A 23,835-nucleotide genomic window follows, 5' to 3' on the forward strand; every position below is an offset into this window, starting at 1 on the left:
CTCTGCTCTTTTGATTCAGATGCTGGATATCTTCTGTCTTGGCGGGATTGCGATCTATATTTTGCTCTGTGATCGCCATTGTATAGTGATTTCCTGGCCAGACTTTCTTTTGACTAGTGGGTGTGGTACAGTTGTTAGCTCCCAGATGATATTTATATTGACAGATTGGATTCAGGATGATAGTTTCGGGATGAGTGCTTTCGCATGGACTCTGCGATCATTTTGGCGTTATCATTTTGATTTCCTCAGCTGGTTGTTCTTAGCGCTCCTCATATTTGATTAGCAGTTGTCGATTAGTTGGTAGCCTCCTAGGGCGTTTTGCTTTTGTATTTCCTTCTCTAGGTTGCTTTGTATTTATGTTTCTACTGCTTTAGCCTTTTTGGGGAGGTTTGGTCTTTTCCACCTCCTCTTTTAGGTTTTATTTATTCTGTATTTGTTACTGTTTATTTTGTGGATATATACAGGTAGGGGTCTGCCTAACCCCCCCGCATCCGGCGGTGTTTTCCGGAAAAAAAAAAAAAAAACCTAAACCCTAAACCCTAAACCCTAAACCTGAGAGGGTTGTCTGTGAGAGGCTTGTTGAGGACCTTGACCAGGGTTTTGATAGACATTCTGAACCAGGTGATGGTCGTGCGTCTGAGGACGGCATCCTGGATTCAGATATGCCTGATGTTAAGAAAAAGAGGGGGAGGGATGACCTCCCTGGGTCGCTCAGAAAGCGATCGGGCATTTCTGCTGCCCGTTCATCATGAATTTCCTAATCTGGAATATCCGGGGACTCCGGAGTTCGGAGTCCCAACAGAGGCTTCATGCTTTTGTTAAGGAGAATCAGATTAAGGTTTTGACTGTTTTGGAGCCGATGATCGATTTAGATCAGAGATTCATGACCCGTCGTTTTGGTTTTTCTCGGGTCATTTCGAATCTTTCTGGTCACATTTGGGTGTTTTTGGCTGCTGATGTGCAGGCTGAGTGTGTTCTTGATCATGCTCAGTTCCTTCACATTAAGGTTTCTGCTCCTTTTTTGCCCACATCTGTTTTTTGCTCTTTTGTTTATGCCAGATGTGATTATATTGAGCGTCGTGATCTCTGGTCCTCCCTTCTTCAAGTCAAGCCTGTTCTGGGTCCTTGGCTGGTTGGTGGGGATTTCAATGTTGTTCGTGATGCGTCTGAGTGTTTGGGCACCCGTGGTGGTAGGTTGCTACCCATGGAGGAGTTCAACACTTTCATTATGGATTCTGGTTTGATTGATGCCGGTTTTGAGGGGTCTTCGTTCACTTGGACGAATAAGACCATTTGGAAGCGGTTGGACAGGGTTATGGTCTCCGTTGATTGGGGTGATTATTTCAGCTCCATTCGAGTTGAACATCTTCCCCGTACTGTTTCTGACCACTGTCCGCTTTTGGTCACCGCTCCGGTTTTTGCCCGTGGGCCGAGCTCGTTTCGCTTCCAGCGTATGTGGCTTCGGCATCATGGTCTTTTGCAGACCGTTAGGCTCAATTGGTTTTTGCCTTGCAGTCAGAGCGGTATGTCGCGTCTTTTTGTCAAGTTGAAGCGTCTTAAGAATCACCTCAAGTGGTGGAATCGGGATGTTTTTGGTAACATCTTTGATAAAATCACCGAGGCTGAGAGTGCAGTTCGTTCTGCTGAGCTTGTTTGTGAGGCCGATCCTTCAGATTCGAATTGGGCTGCCCTGTCCGATCGGAATGCGGATCTGGCTCGTGTCACCGCCATGGAGGCGGATTTTTGGAAACAAAAAGCTGCATGCAACTGGCTAGAGGATGGTGAGCGGAACACCAAACTCTTTCATAACTTGGTTAAGAAGAAGCGTGTGGCTAATAAGATCTTCCGCATATGGGATGATGGGGTTTGCCTGACGTCCCCTGAGATGATTCAGCAGTCGGGTGCCTCGTTTTTTCAGCACTTACTCACTGGGGATCCCTCTGTGCTTGATTGTCCCGATTTTTCGGGGTTTCCTTCGGTGATTTCTGATGAGGATAATTCTGGGATTACTACCACCCCCTCCCTTGAGGAGGTGCGTGCGACTGTTTTCTCCATTTCCCCTGATAGTGTGGCAGGCCCTGATGGATTCTCTTCGGCGTTTTTCCAGCATTGCTGGGAGATCGTTCATCAGGATGTGTTGGATGCGGTTTTGGATTTTTTCCGAGGCTCTCCCCTGCCCCAGAGTTTTACAGCCACCACGATTACTTTGATCCCAAAAGTCGAGGGTGCTCGGGCTTGGTCGGATTTTCGTCCGATCAGCCTGTGTAATGTCACGAACAAAATCATTTCTAAGTTGTTGTACTCTCGGCTGCGGGCTGTGGCGGAGAGACTCATTTCTTTGAATCAGAGTGCTTTCGTTCCCGGACGGATGATTTCTGATAACATCCTCCTTGCTCAGGAGCTCACTCATAGTCTCACTCTCCCCAATCGTGGTGGTAATGTTATTTTGAAGTTGTATATGGCTAAGGCCTATGATCGGGTTCAATGGCCTTTCCTTTTTGATGTTTTGCGTCATTTTGGTTTCTCTGAGCAGGTTGTGGCTTTGGTCTCGGCCTGTATTTCTCATTGTCATTTCTCCGTTAATATCAATGGCTCTCTCTCGGGGTTCTTCGGCTCTACCAGGGGCCTCCGGCAGGGAGATCCATTGTCTCCCCTTCTCTTCATTTTAGGAGCGGAGTATCTTTCGCGTGGCCTTGACAGACTCTACTTGCGTCATCCTGCTATTAGGTACCGTTCTTGTTGTGATCTTCCGGTTTCCCACCTGGCCTATGCTGATGATATCATTATTTTTGCCAATGGTGGGTCTCGTGGGATGCAGCGTCTTTTAGACTTTCTGCATCACTACGAGAACTGTTCGGGACAGCTGGTTAATGCTGTCAAGAGTTCCCTGATTTTACCTCCGCGATGCTCTGAGCGCCTTCGCTCTAGACTTTTGCGTATCACTGGATTTGCGGAGGGTCATCTGCCGATTAAGTACCTCGGAGTTCCTTTATTTCGAGGAAATAGGTCGTGCTCTCTTTTTGAGCCCCTCTTACAGTCTGTTAGGAGGCGGCTGGAGGGTTGGGAGATTCGTACTCTTTCTCTGGGGAGCCGCATGACTCTCATTCGTAGCGTGCTCCTCTCGATGCCCATATACTTGTTTCAGGTTGTTCAGCCTCCGTTGGCTGTCATGGAAAAACTTGAGAGAGCCTTTAATGCCTTTCTTTGGGGATCCAGGCCCTTGGAGAAGAAATGGCATTGGGCTCGCTGGTCTCGGGCTTGCCTCCCTGTGGATGAAGGGGGTCTTGGCTTCCGCAGATTGAAAGATCTTGTGGATAGCTTCTCTATCAAATTGTGGTTTCGGTTCAGGCAGGGATCCTCCCTCTGGGCCAAATTTTTGATGAGGAAATATTGCCTCCTGGCGCACCCAGCTTGTGTTTCTTCTTGTGGTCTTATCTCTCCCACTTGGCGGCGTTTGCTCCATATCAGGCCTCGTGCGGAGAGTGGTATTCGCTGGCGTGTCGGCCATGGAGAGGCTTCATTTTGGGATGATTGTTGGTTCGGTGATGTCCCCTTGTCCAGGCAGACTGAGGTCTGTGGGGATCGTGGGGCCCGGGTTTCCCATTTTCTTTCGGAAGGAACCTGGGATTTTGACCTCCTTTGTTCAGTTGTGGCTCCTTCTATTGCGGAGCAGATTATGTTGGTCCCGATTCTTTCGGGAGAGGTGGATTCGGCTCGTTGGATCCATAGCTCCGATGGTGCTTTTTCAGTCAAGTCCGCTTGGGAGTTGATCCGTTTGCGCGCCCCGATCTCTGATATTAATCGGCCCTGTTGGGGTAGTTGGTTGAGGCCTACGATGTCATTCTTTCTTTGGAGATTTTGGCATCAGTGGCTCCCAGTTGATGAGGTGCTTCAGCGCCGTGGCTTTGCGTTAGCGTCTCGTTGTCAGTGTTGTGATATGTCTGAGACATTCACACATGTGTTTATTCGCAGCCCGGTGGCCCGCCATGTTTGGCATTTTTTTGGCGTTGTCTTTGGGGTTCGTATCCCTGACACTGAGGATTTCAGGTTATTCCTTAGTGCGTGGAAGAGGGATCTGGTCTGGGCTCCAGGGGGCCATGTGAGGGAGTTTCTCCCTTTCATTATTTTGTGGTTTCTCTGGACTGCTCGGAATGATGCAAAGCACCGCCAGCTTTCCATTTCTGGAGAGACGGTGAAGTTCCAGATCTTGTCATACCTGCGCCTCGCCCATTCTGCGCGTACTGTCAAACCCAAGCATTGGGTGGGTTTTTTCCAGGTGGCGCGATCGCTGGGGATTTCAGTTTGCTTACACAGATATCATCGGACGGCGATTGTTCGTTGGCTTCGGCCGCCGTCTGGTTGTTTTAAGCTGAATGTGGATGGGAGTTCGAGAGGGAATCCTGGGGATTCCTCGGTTGGTGGCGTCGTTCGTGATCATTCTGGGCGGGTCTTGCTATCGTTCAGTGAGTTCATTGGAGCTGGGTCTACTATCCGAGCGGAACTCTGGGCGGTCTGGAGGGGTCTTATCCTTTGTTCTGATCTTTCTCTTTTCCCTCTTTGGATCGAGGTTGATTCACAGATTTCTATTCAGATCCTCCGCTCTCGTCAATGTCGTTGGGGGTTAGATCACATTGTGTCGAGGATTTTGGTTCTCTTGAGGGGGCGTATGGTTCATATCTCGCATATATACCGGGAGGGTAATTCGGTGGCGGATGCTTTGGCGGCTAGGGCCCATGACCTTAGGCAGTTTACCTTAGAGTTAGGTCCTTCCTTACCCAGCCACATCTCCATCCTTGCCCGTTCTGATCGTTCAGGGCTCCCTTACCTCAGATCCAGATATTCTTAGCCATTTGCAGCCCCTTCGTCCTTTTGGATCTCTTTCTGTATCTATATATATGTATTTTATTTTCTTGCAGATTTTATGTCCTTGGAGGTTGTTTTTTCTCTCACATTTGAGCAGTGCAAGTTGGGCCAGACACTTGCACTTTCCGTGTTATGTTCCTTTGGTTTTGGATGGGTCACCGTATTGTCTCCGTCGGTGTTTTCCTTTGGATTATTTCTGTTTTCCGGCAGGCGCTCACTGCAGGCTTCTCCTTGCCCGCCGCAGACTTACTTTTATGCTCTCTGGTCGACATTTATGGTGGTTCTGGATGATCTATTTCAGTGGTTTCTCTGGCCCGGAGCCTCATTCATGTCGGGATTTATATAGTTTCTACTATCGTTCCGTGCATTGGTGGCTCTGGATGTTCTGTTTTGGTTGCTTCTTATTTCAGAGCTACAGTCATGTTTGGATTTCTGATTTTATGTGCTCCGTCAGCTATCTCCCTCTCCTTAGGTCTTCGAGCTTCACTGACTTGAGCTGGATTACGGTCCTCCTTTTGTGTTTCGACCGTTTTTGCACAGTGATTTTCCAGCTGCTTACTATTTTGACTGCCAGATCGGGTACAGCAGATCGATCTCGGTGTAGGTTATATTCTTCAGTTTGGTATTACACTGGCAGATGGCTCAGATATGGGTACCATCGGTGGTCTTTTGTACCTATTTCTGAGCCGGATCTCTACTGCTTAGATAGATTTCGTTTTATTTCCATGTATTTAGCGTTGCTTCTTGATCTTCATATGTTTTATGCGCTTTACCTAGGGATTAGCTTTTGGCTCATTTACTTGCCACCCTAGATTTTTGTTTTTTGTGTGTTGTGTAGTAGCTTTTCGAGAGGTCTTGGTATAGTCCCCCTCTCGTTAGGTTTTATGTTGTATCTTTGGTTTGATGATATATACAGGTAGGGGTCTGCCTAACCCCCCCGCTTCCGGCGGTGTTTTTTGAAAAAAAAAAAAAAAAAAAAAAAAACCCTAAACCCTAAACCCTAAACCCGAAACCCGAAACCCGAAACCCTAAACCCTAAACCGAAACCCGAAACCCGAAAATTTTCTCTGAAAAAACACACAGTCAAGGTGAGAAAAAACACACTAAATCAGTCACTATTCACGCCCAAACCGCCGCCATGCCTCCGCCGCCGGATCCCGGCCGGCCACCACCATCATCTGAACCACCGTCCCACGGCGACCACCCCTGCAAAATTTCAGGTCCATCGGAGTCCGTTTGCCCGTCCTTTTCTCCGATCGAAATTCCGGCCAGTTTTTCATCTTCTTCGCCGGCGGCAACCACCGCTCCTCTTGGTGCCGGCCATATGTCAATCTCTTCGTCTCAACCTCCTCTTTCTTTTCCACCACCTGCGCGACCGGATAGTTCTCCCGTTCCGGCGCATTTTCAGTCCAAAGCTGCGCAGGTATTGTTCACTGCGCAGCCGTCCGTTCTTTCTCCGATTCAGGCCGATTCAGGCAACCTCTGTGCAAATGATCCCCCGATCTGGAATGCCCTCCCCCAGACGAAGACAATGGCACCAGATTCGGCTCCAACGGTGTTCTCTTCCGGTGGCAATTTCAGATCTACGTTTCCGAGCCACTGTTCACTCGCTGCGAGTTCTTCATTGTCCAATTACTCCGTCGTGGTAGCACCGATTTTCAATTCATCTTCAGCGTATACTCCCCATGTTATGGGTAAGATTGTGGCATCTTCAATTTCTCCAAATTCGCCGGCAATCGGAAACGCCCAAATTCCGATTTCTTCACCTTTTCCGGCGACTTTTTTTCCCGATTTCGCCCCTCCTCCGCCCGGTTCTGCTGGAATGGGTACCGGTTTCATGTTCTCCGCTGCTTCGCCGGTCCACGGTGGTGCTCCGACAGTCAACTCGCCAGTCAACTCGGTCGAGTCACTCAGTCAACTCATTGGAGTCAACTCTGCAGTCAACTCTCCTGTTCCACCGGCCAGTTCAGGTACGAATACTGTTGCTTCTTTTCCTGTATCTTTTCGTGATGTTTTATCACCACCGTCCCCTCGTACGGTGAAGAAAAGCTTCGATGATGTCCTCAATTCGATGGAAGAGATGCCCGCACCATCTTTGATGGATGGTAAGCCGGGTATCAGATTCCCGGTTGAGGTCATTTCTTCATTGACTGAGCCCTTCAGATATGCTTTGGTTGGAAAAATTTCGGGCAATCGGTCACTTGTTCCTAATTCTATGATTTCTGCGGCTTTTGGTAAATTGGGGCTAGTGCGTTCCTTTGATTTAAAATTTTTGCCCCGGGGTTTTCTTGTTATCTCCCTCTCCTGTGAAGAGGACTATGCGCGTATCTGGACGCGTGGGACCATGATGGTGGGACCACTGGGGATCAGATTCTCTAAGTGGACCCCTGAATTTCAGTTACAAGAAGAATCCCCCATTGCTCCAGTTTGGATTCGTTTTCCAGGTTTACCCTTGCACTTGTTTGACAAACGCATTCTTTTTGCTTTGGCTAAACTTGTGGGTAAACCGGTGAAGATGGATGACTACACTGCTAATGCTTCTCGTGGATCTTTTGCTCGTGTTTGTGTGGAGGTTAATGTCTTAGAGCCTCTCACTAAGCAGGTCTGGGTTGGTTGGGGAGAACATACCCAGGTTCTTGATGTTGTTTATGAGAAAATCCCTGCGTATTGCACTGATTGCAAGATGCTGGGACATTCCACTAGTGTTTGTTACTCTCATGGGAAGAACCCTAGGCCTGCTAGGCCTAATCAGGCTTCTTCTCATCCTAAGCAGCCAGTTGCTCCTACTGTCCAGACACCCCAGGAGGGTGTCACTCCTGCTTTTCCTACGGGACCACAGCCCAGCTTCAAGAAATAGGCTTCGGTCCCAGACGGAGGAGGAGGAGGCGTCCAATGCGTCGAGGTCCCCCTGCTGGTGTTACCCCTCCCGACACTGTTGTCCCGCAGGGAGTGGTTTCGTCTAATGCTTTTGAAGTCCTATCCCCCTGGCGTAATGAGGCCCAGCGTTTTGACGCTGATGATTTGGTTGGACAAAATTCGGGTTCTGGGCCCCATTTGGGGGAGGTGGGTGTTGATATCACCGGTGGTCCTTCTTTGGATCTTGATCCATCCGGGGGTATGGGTTCTGTTGGTGTGTGTTCACCCACCGTTGTTGTTTCCCCGTTGGCTTTAGGTGGTGTGTCAGCCCAGTCTGGGGCTAAAGACTTGGACGAGGAGGATGTCACTCCTTTTGTGGATTGTGCGGAGGTTTTGGGGTCTCCGCACGCTGGTATTGGCACGGTGTTTTCTGAACCCGTGACTGTGTTTGTTCCCCCGGAGGTTTGTTTTGAAAATCATAGCAGCCACTCGGTCCCATCTTTTCCTGCATCCCCTGCTGATGCCACTTCTATGCTGGACGAGTTGATTGCTCGACAGGGACACCCTACTCTCGAGATGACCCCCAGTCACATGTCGGCTGATGATCCTGATCAGGATTTTGATCGACATTCTGTGTCTGGAGTTAGCTGTGGGTCCGAATGTAGTATTTTGGACACTGACATGTCCAACCCCAGAAAAAGACCTCAGGATGATGGTCGGCGATCGCATAAAAAGCGATCGGGTCCTTCTTCCACCCGTTCCCCATGAATTGTTTGATCTGGAATATCCGGGGACTTCGGAGTTCGGAGTCCCAGCAGAGGCTTCATGCCTTTGTGAAGGAGAAACAGGTTAAGGTTTTGGCTGTTTTGGAGCCAATGATTGATCTGGATCCGAGATTCATGACTCGCCGTTTGGGGTTTTCTGGAGTCATCTCTAATCTCTCCGGTCATATCTGGGTTTTTTTTGCTGCTGATGTGAGGGCGGAGTGTGTTTTTGATCATGCTCAGTTCCTTCACATCAGAGTCTCTGCCTCTTTCTTGCCGACAGAGATATTTTGTTCTTTTGTCTATGCTAGATGTGATTATGTTCAGCGTAGGGATCTTTGGGCTTCTTTGCTTTTGGTTAAGCCTGTTTTGGGTCCCTGGCTGGTTGGGGGCGACTTTAATGTCGTCAGGGATGCGTCTGAGTGCTTGGGCTCCCGTGGTGGTAGGTTGCTACCCATGGAGAAGTTCAACACTTTTATTCTTGATTCTGGCTTGACCGATGCTGGTTTTGAGGGGTCTTCGTTCACTTGGACGAATAAGACCATTTGGAAGCGGTTGGACAGGGTCTTGGTTTCTGTTGATTGGGGAGATCATTTCAGCTCGATTCGGGTTGAACATCTCGCTCGTACTGTTTCGGTTCACTGTCCGCTTTTGGTTACCGCCCCTGTTTTTGCCCGTGGGCCGAGCTCGTTTCGCTTCCAGCGTATGTGGGTTAGGCACCATGGTTTTTTGTAGACTGTGAGGCTTAATTGGAATATTCCTTGCAGTCTGAGCGGCATGCCTCGGCTTTTTGCCAAGATGAAGCGTCTCAAGCATCACCTTCGGTGGTGGAATCGGGATGTTTTTGGTAACATCTTTGATAGACTCACTGAGGCTGAGAGGGCTGTTCGTTCAGCTGAGGATGTTTGTGAGGCCGACCCTTCTGACGCGAATTGGACTTCCCTGTCCGATCGCAATGAGGATCTGGCTCGTATCACCGCCATGGAGGCGGATTTTTGGAAACAGAAAGCGGCTTGCCATTGGCTTGAGGATGGTGAGCGGAACACCAGACTCTTCCATAATATGGTGAGGAAAAAGCGCGTGGCGAATAAAATTTTCCGCATATGGGAGAATGGGGTTTGCCTGACGTCTCAGGATTTGATTCAGCAGTCGGGAGCCTTGTTTTTCCAGGATCTTCTTAATGGGGAGCCCTCTGCGCTCGATTGCCCTGATTTTTCGGGTTTTTCCTCGGTTATCTCTGCCGTGGAGAATGATGGTATTGCTGCGATTCCCTCTTTGGAGGAGGTCCGCGCGACCGTCTTCTCCATTCACCCTGATAGCGTTGCTGGCCCTGATGGCTTTTCCTCGGCGTTCTTTCAGCATTGCTGGGAGATTGTCCATCAGGATGTTTTTGGTGCTGTTCTTGATTTTTTCCAGGGTTCTCCTATGCCTCAGGGCTTTACTGCCACCACGATCACTCTTATTCCCAAAGTCGAGGGTGCACGCGCCTGGTCGGACTTCCGTCCGATCAGCCTGTGCAATGTCACGAACAAAATCATCTCTAAGCTGTTGTACTCTCGGTTGAGGGATGTGGTGGAGAGACTTGTTTCCCCGAATCATAGTGGCTTCGTTCCGGGTCGGATGATCTCGGATAATATTCTCCTTGCTCAGGAGCTCACTCACAGCATTACTCTCCCCACTCGTGGTGGTAATGTCATATTGAAGTTGGATATGGCCAAGGCCTATGATCGGGTCCAGTGGCATTTCCTCTTCGACGTTTTGAGACATTTTGGTTTTTCAGAGCGTGTCGTGGCTTTGGTTTCGGCCTGTATTTCCCATTGTCATTTCTCCGTGAACATCAATGGTTCACTATCGGGGTTTTTTGGTTCCACCAGAGGCCTCCGGCAGGGCGATCCATTGTCTCCCCTTCTCTTCGTTTTGGGGGCGGAGTATCTTTCTCGTGGCCTTGACCGCCTCTACCTGCAGCATCCTGCGCTCAGGTACCGTTCTGATTGTGATATTTTGATTTCCCATCTGGCTTACGCTGATGATGTCATTATTTTTGCCAGTGGTGGGACTCGTGGTATGCAGCGCCTTGTTGATTTTCTGCATCACTACGAGAACTGTTCGGGGCAGCGGGTGAATGCTGCCAAGAGTTCTTTGATTTTGCCTCCGAGGTGCTCTGGACGCCTCCGCTCCCGGCTTTTGCGCATCACTGGGTTCGCCGAGGGTCATCTGCCCCTCAAGTACCTCGGAGTTCCCCTTTATCGGGGTAATCGCACATGCTCCCTTTTTGAGCCCCTCCTACAGTTTGTTCGTAGGAAGTTAGAGGGTTGGGAGATTCGGACCCTTTCCCCGGGGAGCCACATGACCCTGATACGTAGCGTGCTCCTCTCCATGCCGGTTTATCTGTTTCAGGTGCTTCAGCCACCTCTGGCTATCATGGAGAAGCTTGAGCGGGCCTTCAACGCCTTCCTCTGGGGGTCGAGACCCTTGGAAAGGAAGTGGCACTAGGCCCGGTGGTCCCGGGCTTGCCTCCCCGTGCTTGAGGGGGGACTCGGATTCCGCAGATTGAAAGATCTCGTGGAATGTTTCTCTATCAAATTGTGGTTTAGATTTCGGCAGGGCTCTTCTTTATGGGCGAGATTCCTTTTCAGAAAGTATTGCCGGCTGGATGCTCCTGCCTGTGTCCCCGCCCGTGCTTCTATTTCCCCCATTTGGCGTCGTCTCCTCAGGATCCGCCCTCGCGCGGAGCCTGGCATTCGCTGGCGAGTTGGTCTCGGAGATGTTTCCTTTTGGGATGACACTTGGTTTGGGGACGTTCCTTTGTCCTCCCGGTGTGTGGTCCGTGGGGGCCGTGATGTTCGGGTCTCTCATTTTCTTTCTGAGGGGTCCTGGGATTTTGATCGCCTCTGTGCGGTTGTTGTTCCTTCGGTTGTCGAGGAGATTGTTTTGATTCCTGTTCTTTCGGGTGACCCTGATCTGGCACGATGGATCCATAGCTCCGATGGTGCTTTCTCTGTGAGATCTGCTTGGGAGCTGATCCGTCAGCGTGCTCCGTCTTCTGATATATTGCGCCCGTGTTGGGGGAGCTGGTTGAGGCCTACCATGTCGTTCTTCCTCTGGAGATTCTGGCATCAATGGCTCCCAGTTGATGAGGTGCTCCAGCGCCGTGGTTTTGCGTTAGCCTCGAGATGTCAGTGTTGTGATATGTCTGAGACATTCACACACATATTCATTCGCAGCCCGGTTGCTCGGTCTGTCTGGCACTTCTTTGGCGCCGTGTTTCGGGTTCGTATTCCCGACACTGAGGATTTCAGTTTGTTCCTCAGTGCGTGGAAGAGAGATTTGGTCTGGTCCCGGGGGGGCCATGTGCGGGAGTTTCTTCCCGGCATTGTCCTGTGGTTCCTCTGGACTGCGCGGAACGATGCTAAGCACCGTCATCTTCCCATCTCTGGGGAGACGGTGAAGTTTCAGATTTTGTCTTACCTGCGTCTCGCCCACTCTGCGCGTACTGTCAAGCCCAGACATTGGCTGGGTGTGTTTCATGTGGCGAGATTGCTGGGTATTTCGGTTGCTCTCCACAGATTTCATAGGACGGCGTGTAGTAGCCCGAATTCCAAATTGGGTAATTAACGGATTAATGGTGATTAAGAAGGTTTAATGTGTAATTTTGACCGTGGTCATGATCGGACGGACCGAAGATGGTTCGGTAGCACCGAAGAGTTCGGACGATCCGAAGTGGGTTCGGTGGATCCGATCATGAGGTGTCAAGAGTTGATCGACACGTCAGTTTTCATGCAAGTTCGGATGATCCGAAGTGTAGGTTCGGTGGATCCGATCATGAGGTGTCAAGAGCCGATGGACACGTAGGAGTTCGGACGTTCCGAAGTGGGTTCGGTGGATCCGAACATAGCCTATAAATAGTGCTCGGATTTCCTCATTTTGCATTGCAAATTCTTGAGTTGTGTCTCATATTTGAGAAGTTTGGAAGGTTTCTAGGGTTAGTTGTCGGTCGAGCGATAGCCAAGAGCTGCCAGGATTGGTAGCATAGCGACGCCTGAGTTACGAGGCAATCGACATCAAAGGGCTGTCGACGGACGAAGGTAAACCCTAAACCTTTGGTAGTACTGGTTTTGCTAGTCGAGCATGATAGTATTGTTCATTGAGTATGCTTTTGATGCGTAGGCTTGTTCTAGACCTGATTAGCGGTGTTGCGTAAGGCTAGGCTTGCTGTGATAGAGGTACGAAAGTACTATCCGAGATATCCTGGTCGAGTATACATCCTTATATGTGTTGCATGATTATGTGGTGCATTGATATATGTCATATGATGCATGCTATTATGTCACGTTTTATGATGCATGTTGCATTTCATGTTGAGCCGTATCTCCTTCGAGATAGCCTTTATTGTTGAGCTGTATCTCTTTCGAGATAAGCTATATCTTGTGGGGCCGCTCAGCCCTGTCTTGTCTTGTGGACGCATGGACACCGAGAGTACACAGTGGCCGACGGGTCCGGAGGGCTTCGGTGATCCGGGACATTTTAGGTCCACGTCTGTTCTTGTAGTGGATGCAGTGACCCAGAGGAGTACCGCGCGGCACTATCCACTTGGCGCCTCTAGACTGAGCATTTTGAGATCCTTTGTTACTCCTGTTTCTTGACTACCCTGGTATCATATCATAGCATGTGCATTTCATATAGGCTTGTATACTCATGCTTTTGTACTGGGCGTTCTTATCGCTCACGTCCTCGGTTTTGTTTATCTTGGACACCCCATTCCCACGGGGCAGGCCTCAGGTTGGATGGCTCGGGAAGAGCAGGAGGAGGACAGTGAGTAGCTGGTTGGTTTAGTTTTCAGTACTATTCTTTTCGATATGGTTGTACCGAATATATTTTGAGTTGTTCTGATTTCGATTGGGTTGTATAACTATTGTCGTTGGCCATATTTTCCGCTGTTATCTCTGATTATTATTAATTAAGTTAATTGCATGCTTAGTTCTTCATTAGTAGGTGATTCTGGAACGGGTCACTACATTTATGGTATCAGAGCATGCTTACGATTTTGGGATATAGATTCTGTTTTGGGATTTTCGTTGACCATTTTACCATTTTCCCCATTCTATCTTGTAGCGATGGCTGAGCACTTTGGTGATGAGAGTAGTCAGGGAAGTGTAGGTCGTTGGGGTGACCAGGACGATCGTAGGCGTCATCGTGAACATCGTCATCGGGATGGTCCTAGGCGTTTTGATTTGCACCGTTTCATTCAGATGGGGCCTAAGCCTTTAGTCGGCGGTGAGACTCCCGATGATGCTGAGGATTGGTTAGAGCGCATGGAGAGTTGTTTCCGTGCATTCCAGTGCACCGAGGAGCAGAGGATGGAGACCCTTAGTTTTCTTCTCGAGGGCCGTGCGCGCAAGTGGTGGCGATCGACTTCTGCGCCGATAGTCCAGTCTCAGGGTAGGGTGACTTGGGCCGATTTCCGTGCAGCTTTCATGCAGCTGTATTTTCCTCCAGCCCTTCGCCAGGCAAAGACGATTGAGCTCCTGAATCTTAAGCAGGGGAGTATGTCTGTTGATGAATATCAGCAGAAGTTCTTCGAGTTGTTACCCTTTGCCCCTCATATCAGTGGCAGTTCTGAGGCCAAGTATGACCATTTCCTCCAGGGTCTTAACCAGGAGATTTTTGATCGAGTCACTGTCTGTGATAATCCTACTTCTTATGATGGGTTAGTGAACCGGTGTCGCCAGGCAGAGATCAGTCTCCAGCGTGGTAGGGCTATTCTTTCTTCTAGACCTCCGAGTACTTTGAGCCCTCGATCTCAGTCTTTCAAGAAATCTGGTTCTTCTTCTTCTGGATCTGGATCACGGTCTAGCGGTGTTTTCCGCTTTGGTAAGAAGAAGGTTTCTTGTGTGCATTGTGGGAAGAACCATCCATCGGAGCAATGCCTATCAGCCGCGGGAGCTTGTTTTCAGTGCGGAGAGATGGGTCATCTCAAGAAGAATTGTCCTCAGTTGCGAGGTGGAGCATGATCTGGTTCCGGATCTCAGACGACTGTTCAGCAGAGGAGGCAGGGTCAGGCAGTGGGTAGTTCAAATCTTCGACCTCGTGCCCAAGGTCAGGTTTTTGCGCTGAACCAGGATCAGGCTGCAGATGAAACGGAGAGAGTCATAGCAGGTCGGGAATACGAACCCGAAACACGGCATTGTCCTGTGGTTCCTCTGGACTGCGCGGAACGATGCTAAGCACCGTCATCTTCCCATCTCTGGGGAGACGGTGAAGTTTCAGATTTTGTCTTACCTGCGTCTCGCCCACTCTGCGCGTACTGTCAAGCCCAGACATTGGCTGGGTGTGTTTCATGTGGCGAGATTGCTGGGTATTTCGGTTGCTCTCCACAGATTTCATAGGACGGCGTGTAGTAGCCCGAATTCCAAATTGGGTAATTAACGGATTAATGGTGATTAAGAAGGTTTAATGTGTAATTTTGACCGTGGTCATGATCGGACGGACCGAAGATGGTTCGGTAGCACCGAAGAGTTCGGACGATCCGAAGTGGGTTCGGTGGATCCGATCATGAGGTGTCAAGAGTTGATCGACACGTCAGTTTTCATGCAAGTTCGGATGATCCGAAGTGTAGGTTCGGTGGATCCGATTATGAGGTGTCAAGAGCCGATGGACACGTAGGAGTTCGGATGTTCCGAAGTGGGTTCGGTGGATCCGAACATAGCCTATAAATAGTGCTCGGATTTCCTCATTTTGCATTGCAAATTCTTGAGTTGTGTCTCATATTTGAGAAGTTTGGAAGGTTTCTAGGGTTAGTTGTCGGTCGAGCGATAGCCAAGAGCTGCCAGGATTGGTAGCATAGTGACGCCTGAGTTACGAGGCAATCGACATCAAAGGGCTGTCGACGGACGAAGGTAAACCCTAAACCTTTGGTAGTACTGGTTTTGCTAGTCGAGCATGATAGTATTGTTCATTGAGTATGCTTTTGATGCGTAGGCTTGTTCTAGACCTGATTAGCGGTGTTGCGTAAGGCTAGGCTTGCTGTGATAGAGGTACGAAAGTACTATCCGAGATATCCTGGTCGAGTATACATCCTTATATGTGTTGCATGATTATGTGGTGCATTGATATATGTCATATGATGCATGCTATTATGTCACGTTTTATGATGCATGTTGCATTTCATGTTGAGCCGTATCTCCTTCGAGATAGCCTTTATTGTTGAGCTGTATCTCTTTCGAGATAAGCTATATCTTGTGGGGCCGCTCAGCCCTGTCTTGTCTTGTGGACGCATGGACACCGAGAGTACACAGTGGCCGACGGGTCCGGAGGGCTTCGGTGATCCGGGACATTTTAGGTCCACGTCTGTTCTTGTAGTGGATGCAGTGACCCAGAGGAGTACCGCGCGGCACTATCCACTTGGCGCCTCTAGACTGAGCATTTTGAGATCCTTTGTTACTCCTGTTTCTTGACTACCCTGGTATCATATCATAGCATGTGCATTTCATATAGGCTTGTATACTCATGCTTTTGTACTGGGCGTTCTTATCGCTCACGTCCTCGGTTTTGTTTATCTTGGACACCCCATTCCCACGGGGCAGGCCTCAGGTTGGATGGCTCGGGAAGAGCAGGAGGAGGACAGTGAGTAGCTGGTTGGTTTAGTTTTCAGTACTATTCTTTTCGATATGGTTGTACCGAATATATTTTGAGTTGTTCTGATTTCGATTGGGTTGTATAACTATTGTCGTTGGCCATATTTTCCGCTGTTATCTCTGATTATTATTAATTAAGTTAATTGCATGCTTAGTTCTTCATTAGTAGGTGATTCTGGAACGGGTCACTACATTTATGGTATCAGAGCATGCTTACGATTTTGGGATATAGATTCTGTTTTGGGATTTTCGTTGACCATTTTACCATTTTCCCCATTCTATCTTGTAGCGATGGCTGAGCACTTTGGTGATGAGAGTAGTCAGGGAAGTGTAGGTCGTTGGGGTGACCAGGACGATCGTAGGCGTCATCGTGAACATCGTCATCGGGATGGTCCTAGGCGTTTTGATTTGCACCGTTTCATTCAGATGGGGCCTAAGCCTTTAGTCGGCGGTGAGACTCCCGATGATGCTGAGGATTGGTTAGAGCGCATGGAGAGTTGTTTCCGTGCATTCCAGTGCACCGAGGAGCAGAGGATGGAGACCCTTAGTTTTCTTCTCGAGGGCCGTGCGCGCAAGTGGTGGCGATCGACTTCTGCGCCGATAGTCCAGTCTCAGGGTAGGGTGACTTGGGCCGATTTCCGTGCAGCTTTCATGCAGCTGTATTTTCCTCCAGCCCTTCGCCAGGCAAAGACGATTGAGCTCCTGAATCTTAAGCAGGGGAGTATGTCTGTTGATGGATATCAGCAGAAGTTCTTCGAGTTGTTACCCTTTGCCCCTCATATCAGTGGCAGTTCTGAGGCCAAGTATGACCATTTCCTCCAGGGTCTTAACCAGGAGATTTTTGATCGAGTCACTGTCTGTGATAATCCTACTTCTTATGATGGGTTAGTGAACCGGTGTCGCTAGGCAGAGATCAGTCTCCAGCGTGGTAGGGCTATTCTTTCTTCTAGACCTCCGAGTACTTTGAGCCCTCGATCTCAGTCTTTCAAGAAATCTGGTTCTTCTTCTTCTGGATCTGGATCACGGTCTAGCGGTGTTTTCCGCTTTGGTAAGAAGAAGGTTTCTTGTGTGCATTGTGGGAAGAACCATCCATCGGAGCAATGCCGATCAGCCGCGGGAGCTTGTTTTCAGTGCGGAGAGATGGGTCATCTCAAGAAGAATTGTCCTCAGTTGCGAGGTGGAGCAGGATCTGGTTCCGGATCTCAGACGACTGTTCAGCAGAGGAGGCAGGGTCAGGCAGTGGGTAGTTCAAATCTTCGACCTCGTGCCCAAGGTCAGGTTTTTGCGCTGAACCAGGATCAGGCTGCAGATGAAACGGAGAGAGTCATAGCAGGTACTTTTCGTTTATGCGGTATTCCTGCTTTTGTTCTTATTGATACCGGAGCATCACATTCATTCATTTCTGCACGATTTGTTAAGCGTCATAAGTTACCGTATGTTTCTCTAGACGTCATTCTTTCCGTTTCTACCCCGATGGGTCATTCGGTGTTAGCGAAGCGTCTAGTGATGGGTTGTCCCTTAGATTTTGAGGGTAACGAATTGATTGCAAATCTTATGATCCTGGAGATGGAAGATTTTGATTGTATTCTAGGTATAGACCTATTGACTACCTACCGAGCTACCGTGGATTGTTACCAGAAGCTTGTTCAGTTTCGTACGACTGAGAGCTCTAGTTGGTTTTTCTATGGTGAGGGAGCGCGACCTCCGATGCCAGTGGTATCTGCTCTGAAAGCCTGTCGTGCTTTAGAGGCGGGCGGGGAAGGCTACCTCATCTATGCGATTGATTCTTCCACAGGTAGTGTTGGTATAGATGATATTCCAGTGGTTTGTGAATTTCCTGATGTTTTTCCAGATGAGATTCCTGGTTTTCCTCCGGTTAGAGAGGTGGAATTTGGCATTGAGTTAATGCCAGGGACTGCACCGATTTCTCGTGCCCCCTATCTTCTTGCTCCGTCAGAGATGAGAGAATTGAAGCAGCAATTGCAGGATCTTCTTGATAAAGGTTATATTCGCCCGAGTGTTTCACCTTGGGGAGCTCCAGTCTTGTTTGTCAAGAAGAAAGATGGATCTATGCGATTGTGCATTGATTATCGCCAGGTGAATCGTGTGACGATCAAAAACAAGTATCCATTACCTCGTATCGATGATTTGTTCGATCAGCTTCAGGGTACCTCTGTTTACTCCAAGATTGACTTGCGATCGGGTTATCATCAGATGAGAGTTAGAGATGATGATATTTCCAAGACTGCATTTCGTACTCGATATGGGCATTACGAGTTTCTAGTTATGCCATTTGGATTGACGAATGCGCCAGCAGTGTTCATGGATCTGATGAATCGAGTCTTTCGGGATTTTCTAGATCAGTTTGTTGTGGTTTTCATCGACGATATCTTGATTTATTCTCACAGTGTGGAAGAGCATATCCAGCACTTGAGGATTGTGTTGCAGATTCTTCGCGAGAAGCAATTGTATGCTAAGCTGAGTAAGTGCGAGTTCTGGATTGATCGTGTAGTATTTCTTGGTCATGTGATTTCCAAGGAAGGAATTTCTGTGGATCCTAGCAAGATTGAGGCAGTGCTGAATTGGTCACGTCCGATGACGGTGGCTGAGATCCGTAGTTTTCTAGGTCTGGCAGGGTATTATCGTCGCTTCATCGTGAATTTCTCTCAGGTAGCTAGACCATTGACGCAACTTACTCGGAAGGATGTTCCATTTGAGTGGTCATCTGAGTGCGAAGATAGTTTCAAAGAGCTTCGTCGACTTCTGACTTCTGCACCTGTTTTGGCGTTACCGTCAGGATCTGATGGTTTCAGTGTTTACACCGATGCTTCTTTTCAAGGCTTAGGGTGTGTGTTGACGCAGAATGGTCATGTGATCGCTTATGCTTCCAGACAGTTGAAACCTCACGAGGAAAAGTATCCTATTCATGATCTAGAATTAGCTGCTATTGTGTTCGCGCTGAAGATCTGGCGTCATTACTTGTACGGGGTTAAGTTTGAAATTTTTACTGATCATAAGAGTCTGAAGTATCTGTTCACTCAGGCTGAGTTGAACATGAGACAACGTCGTTGGATGGATCTACTTAAAGATTATGACTGCGAGATCAAATACCATCCAGGTTCTGCGAATCTCACAGCCGATGCTCTTAGTCGCAAGGTGAGAGCCTCTGCACTTCAGACCAGTGCTATGATTAGTACTATCCAGGATTGTTGTTCATTGGGATTTAATTTCAAACATCGGAAAGGTATGGAGAGCATTCGTGTTGCTACCATTTTATCTGAGCCAGCTTTGTTCGCTCGGATTCGAGATGCACAGATGTCTGATCTCAAGACTCAGAGATTAGCCCGATTGGTTGGTGGAGATAGCAATTTCCATTATCAGTCTAATGGTCTTCTGTGTTTGTCTAATCGGGTTGTGGTACCAGAGGATGATACTTTGAGGGAAGAAATCTTGGCTCAGGCTCATCGAAGCAAGTTGAGTGTCCATCCGAGAAGCAACAAGATGTATAAAGATTTGAGGACACGATTTTGGTGGAAAGGGATGAAGCGCAGCGTTTATCAGTTTGTTTCCAAGTGTCTTGTTTGTCAGCAGGTTAAGGCAGAGCACCGTCGACCGGGAGGATTATTGTTGAACTTACCTATTCCCGAATGGAAGTGGGAGCATATCGCGATGGACTTCATTACTCACTTACCATTGTCTTCGAGGAATAGTGATGCTATTTGGGTAGTGGTGGATCGACTCACCAAGTCTGCTCATTTTCTGCCATATAACCGTGATTTCACTTTCGATCGTATGGCTCGATTGTACATTCAAGAGATTGTACGTTTGCATGGGGTGCCAGTTAGTATTGTCAGTGACAGAGATCCTCGTTTTACCTCACAATTTTGGGGTAGTTTCCAGGCGGTATTGGGTACGTCCCTAAGTTTAAGTACAACTTATCATCCAGAGACCGACGGTCAGACGGAGAGGACTATCCGTACACTTGAGGATATGATGCGAGCTTGTGTGATGGATTTCGGAACCGCTTGGCAGGATCATTTGCCTTTGATTGAGTTCGCGTACAACAACAGCTATCATCGTAGTATTGGTATGGCACCATTTGAGGCGTTGTATGGGCGACGTTGTCGTACTCCATTATTTTGGGATGAAGTTGGGGAACGACATGTTGAGGGACCGGAGTTAGTCCAGCAGGCTATTGATAAGGTTGCAATAATCAAGAAACGGATTAAGATCGCTCAGGATCGACAGGCTAGTTATGCGAACACCAAGCGGCGACCTCTTTATTTTCAGCCAGGTGAGAAAGTGTTTCTCCGAGTTTCGCCTTTTCGCAGGATTTTGAGATTTGGTCTCAAGGGTAAGCTGTCTCCAAGATTTATTGGTCCATTTGAAATATTGGAAAGCGTGGGAGATTTGGCTTACAGACTTGCTTTGCCGCCGTACCTATCAAGTATTCATGATGTGTTCCACGTATCTTTGTTGAGACGATACGTAGCAGATGAGTCTCACATTTTGCATCCCTCTGAAGTTCAACTAAATTCAGATTTGTCTTACGTGGAACGACCAGTGCGGATCCTCGATCGCAAAGACAAGGTGTTGCGGAATAAGATCATTCCTCTTGTCTTAGTTCAGTGGCAGCGCAGAGGCACTGAAGAAGCCACTTGGGAGCTAGAGAGTCGTATGCGTTCGAAGCATCCAGAGCTCTTTTGAGTTATGCTTTGTATATGTTTGTGTTTTCAGTTATAATCGAAATATCAGTTGTATTCAACAACAATTGAGATGTAATAACGATGTTGTTATTTCGTTTTGTTCATCCTCTAAGCCTGATTTCGAGGACGAAATCTTTTAAGGGGGGGAGAATGTAGTAGCCCGAATTCCAAATTGGGTAATTAACGGATTAATGGTGATTAAGAAGGTTTAATGTGTAATTTTGACCGTGGTCATGATCGGACGGACCGAAGATGGTTCGGTAGCACCGAAGAGTTAGGACGATCCGAAGTGGGTTCGGTGGATCCGATCATGAGGTGTCAAGAGTTGATCGACACGTCAGTTTTCATGCAAGTTCGGATGATCCGAAGTGTAGGTTCGGTGGATCCGATCATGAGGTGTCAAGAGCCGATGGACACGTAGGAGTTCGGACGTTCCGAAGTGGGTTCGGTGGATCCGAACATAGCCTATAAATAGTGCTCGGATTTCCTCATTTTGCATTGCAAATTCTTGAGTTGTGTCTCATATTTGAGAAGTTTGGAAGGTTTCTAGGGTTAGTTGTCGGTCGAGCGATAGCCAAGAGCTGCCAGGATTGGTAGCATAGCGACGCCTGAGTTACGAGGCAATCGACATCAAAGGGCTGTCGACGGACGAAGGTAAACCCTAAACCTTTGGTAGTACTGGTTTTGCTAGTCGAGCATGATAGTATTGTTCATTGAGTATGCTTTTGATGCGTAGGCTTGTTCTAGACCTGATTAGCGGTGTTGCGTAAGGCTAGGCTTGCTGTGATAGAGGTACGAAAGTACTATCCGAGATATCCTGGTCGAGTATACATCCTTATATGTGTTGCATGATTATGTGGTGCATTGATATATGTCATATGATGCATGCTATTATGTCACGTTTTATGATGCATGTTGCATTTCATGTTGAGCCGTATCTCCTTCGAGATAGCCTTTATTGTTGAGCTGTATCTCTTTCGAGATAAGCTATATCTTGTGGGGCCGCTCAGCCCTGTCTTGTCTTGTGGACGCATGGACACCGAGAGTACACAGTGGCCGACGGGTCCGGAGGGCTTCGGTGATCCGGGACATTTTAGGTCCACGTCTGTTCTTGTAGTGGATGCAGTGACCCAGAGGAGTACCGCGCGGCACTATCCACTTGGCGCCTCTAGACTGAGCATTTTGAGATCCTTTGTTACTCCTGTTTCTTGACTACCCTGGTATCATATCATAGCATGTGCATTTCATATAGGCTTGTATACTCATGCTTTTGTACTGGGCGTTCTTATCGCTCACGTCCTCGGTTTTGTTTATCTTGGACACCCCATTCCCACGGGGCAGGCCTCAGGTTGGATGGCTCGGGAAGAGCAGGAGGAGGACAGTGAGTAGCTGGTTGGTTTAGTTTTCAGTACTATTCTTTTCGATATGGTTGTACCGAATATATTTTGAGTTGTTCTGATTTCGATTGGGTTGTATAACTATTGTCGTTGGCCATATTTTCCGCTGTTATCTCTGATTATTATTAATTAAGTTAATTGCATGCTTAGTTCTTCATTAGTAGGTGATTCTGGAACGGGTCACTACACGGCGATTGTTCGCTGGCTGCGGCCGCCGTCCGGTTGCTTCAAGATTAATGTGGATGGGAGCTCGCGTGGTACATCTGGGGACTCCTCTGCTGGTGGCGTTGTTCGGGATGATTCCGGGAGGGTCGTGCTCTCATTCAGCGAGTTCATCGGAGCTGGGTCTTCTCTCCGGGCTGAGCTTTGGGCGGTTTGGAGGGGTCTTCTTCTTTGTTCGGATCATTCTTTCTTCCCTCTTTGGATCGAGCTTGATTCTCTGACTTCTATTCAGCTCATTCGTTCCCGTCGATGTTGCTGGGGTCTTGATCACATTATATCCAGGATTGTTGTCCTTTTGAGGGGGCGGTCTGTTCATATTTCGCATATATTTCGGGAGGGTAATTCGGTGGCGGATGCGTTGGCGGCGAGGGCACATACCCTTAGGCACTTTACCTTAGAGTTAGGTCCCTCCCTCCCTAGGCACATTTCCATACTTGCACGTTCGGATACCTCCGGACTTCCCTACCTGAGATATCGATGTTCTTAGCCGCTGGCAGCCCATCCCTTCTTTTGGACCCATTTCTTCGATATTTCTATATGTATATGTATATTCTTTCTTTGCAGGTACTGTTCTTTGGGGGTTCTCTTCTCCCCCGTCTTGCTTGTCTGGTGTGAGTGGGCCCAAACACTCGCACACTACATGTTTGGTCTCCTAGGGATTGGGTGGGCTCTCGCACTTACCCTCTTGGTGCTCTTTTTTGGCCCTCTCATATTCCCTGGAGCGCTATTTCTGTTTGGGCCTCTCTTTGGTCCACTTCTGGTCCCTGGCGGGCGTTTACTGCAGTTTCTCCTTGCCCGCCGTCTCAGTTCTTTTATAGGAGTTTACTGGATGTCGTGGTGGTTCCAGGGATTCTTTCCGGACGATCCTCTTCATGGTTATGATACCTTCGTCAGATTTATACTTCAGATGCTGGATATTTTTTGTTCTGGCTGGATTGCGATCTTCATTTTGCTCTTCTATCGTCATTGTACAGTGATTTCCTGGCCTTATCTTATTTTGACTGCTGGGATTCATACAGTTACTCGGTTTCAGATTAGAGTCGTTTTGACATATTGGATTCTTCAGGGTGACGGCTTAGAGATGAGAATTTCTTCATGGATTCTGCACTCATCTCCCAGTTATCATTTGGTCTTCTTCGGCATGTTGACTCTTAGCGCAGCTCGTATTTGATTAGTTTCTGGCATACTTTTTGTCGTAGTCTAGGGTTATTTTTGCTTAAGTATTTATGTCCCTAGGCTACTTAGTATTTATGTTTTTACTGCTTTAGCCTTTTTGAGGAGGTCTTGGTTAGTCCCCCTCCTCTTTTAGGTTTTCTTTCTGCTGTTACTTTTTATTTTGTAGATATATACAGGTAGGGGTCTGCCTAACCCCCCCCCCCCCCATCCGGCGGTG

General features: G+C 48.3%; 2 protein-coding genes across 2 annotated transcripts; both read left to right on the forward strand.

The window, feature by feature from the left end:
- Positions 1 to 748: 748 nt before the first annotated feature.
- On the forward strand, positions 749 to 5,209 carry LOC140820720 (uncharacterized). Its single transcript, XM_073181041.1, has 2 exons — positions 749 to 4,763; positions 4,917 to 5,209. Exons 1-2 carry the CDS (start codon positions 749 to 751, stop codon positions 5,207 to 5,209), a joined length of 4,308 nt encoding a protein of 1,435 aa, XP_073037142.1.
- A 3,274-nt stretch (positions 5,210 to 8,483) lies between these two features.
- Positions 8,484 to 23,613, forward strand: LOC140820721 (uncharacterized). Its single transcript, XM_073181042.1, has 5 exons — positions 8,484 to 9,190; positions 9,251 to 10,966; positions 11,078 to 12,035; positions 22,453 to 22,748; positions 23,007 to 23,613. The coding sequence occupies exons 1-5, from the start codon at positions 8,484 to 8,486 to the stop codon at positions 23,611 to 23,613; spliced, it is 4,284 nt and encodes a 1,427-aa protein (XP_073037143.1).
- The last annotated feature ends 222 nt before the right edge of the window (positions 23,614 to 23,835 follow it).

This window comes from Primulina eburnea, unplaced genomic scaffold (genome assembly GCF_022965805.1).
Source record: "Primulina eburnea isolate SZY01 unplaced genomic scaffold, ASM2296580v1 ctg1404_ERROPOS592791, whole genome shotgun sequence".
NCBI lineage: Eukaryota > Viridiplantae > Streptophyta > Magnoliopsida > Lamiales > Gesneriaceae > Primulina > Primulina eburnea.

Excerpts from the sequence above, each read along its gene's own strand:
- LOC140820720 (XM_073181041.1), top strand. The coding sequence starts at position 749 with ATGAATTTCCTAATCTGGAATATCCGGGGACTCCGGAGTTCGGAGTCC. Across the intron at positions 4,764-4,916 it reads GCAGTTTACCTTAGAGTTAG|ATTTTATGTCCTTGGAGGTT; the intron begins GTCCTTCCTTAC and ends ATTTTCTTGCAG.
- LOC140820721 (XM_073181042.1), top strand. The coding sequence starts at position 8,484 with ATGAATTGTTTGATCTGGAATATCCGGGGACTTCGGAGTTCGGAGTCC. Across the intron at positions 12,036-22,452 it reads CGAGATTGCTGGGTATTTCG|ATTAATGTGGATGGGAGCTC; the intron begins GTTGCTCTCCAC and ends GGTTGCTTCAAG. Across the intron at positions 22,749-23,006 it reads GTTGTCCTTTTGAGGGGGCG|GTACTGTTCTTTGGGGGTTC; the intron begins GTCTGTTCATAT and ends CTTTCTTTGCAG.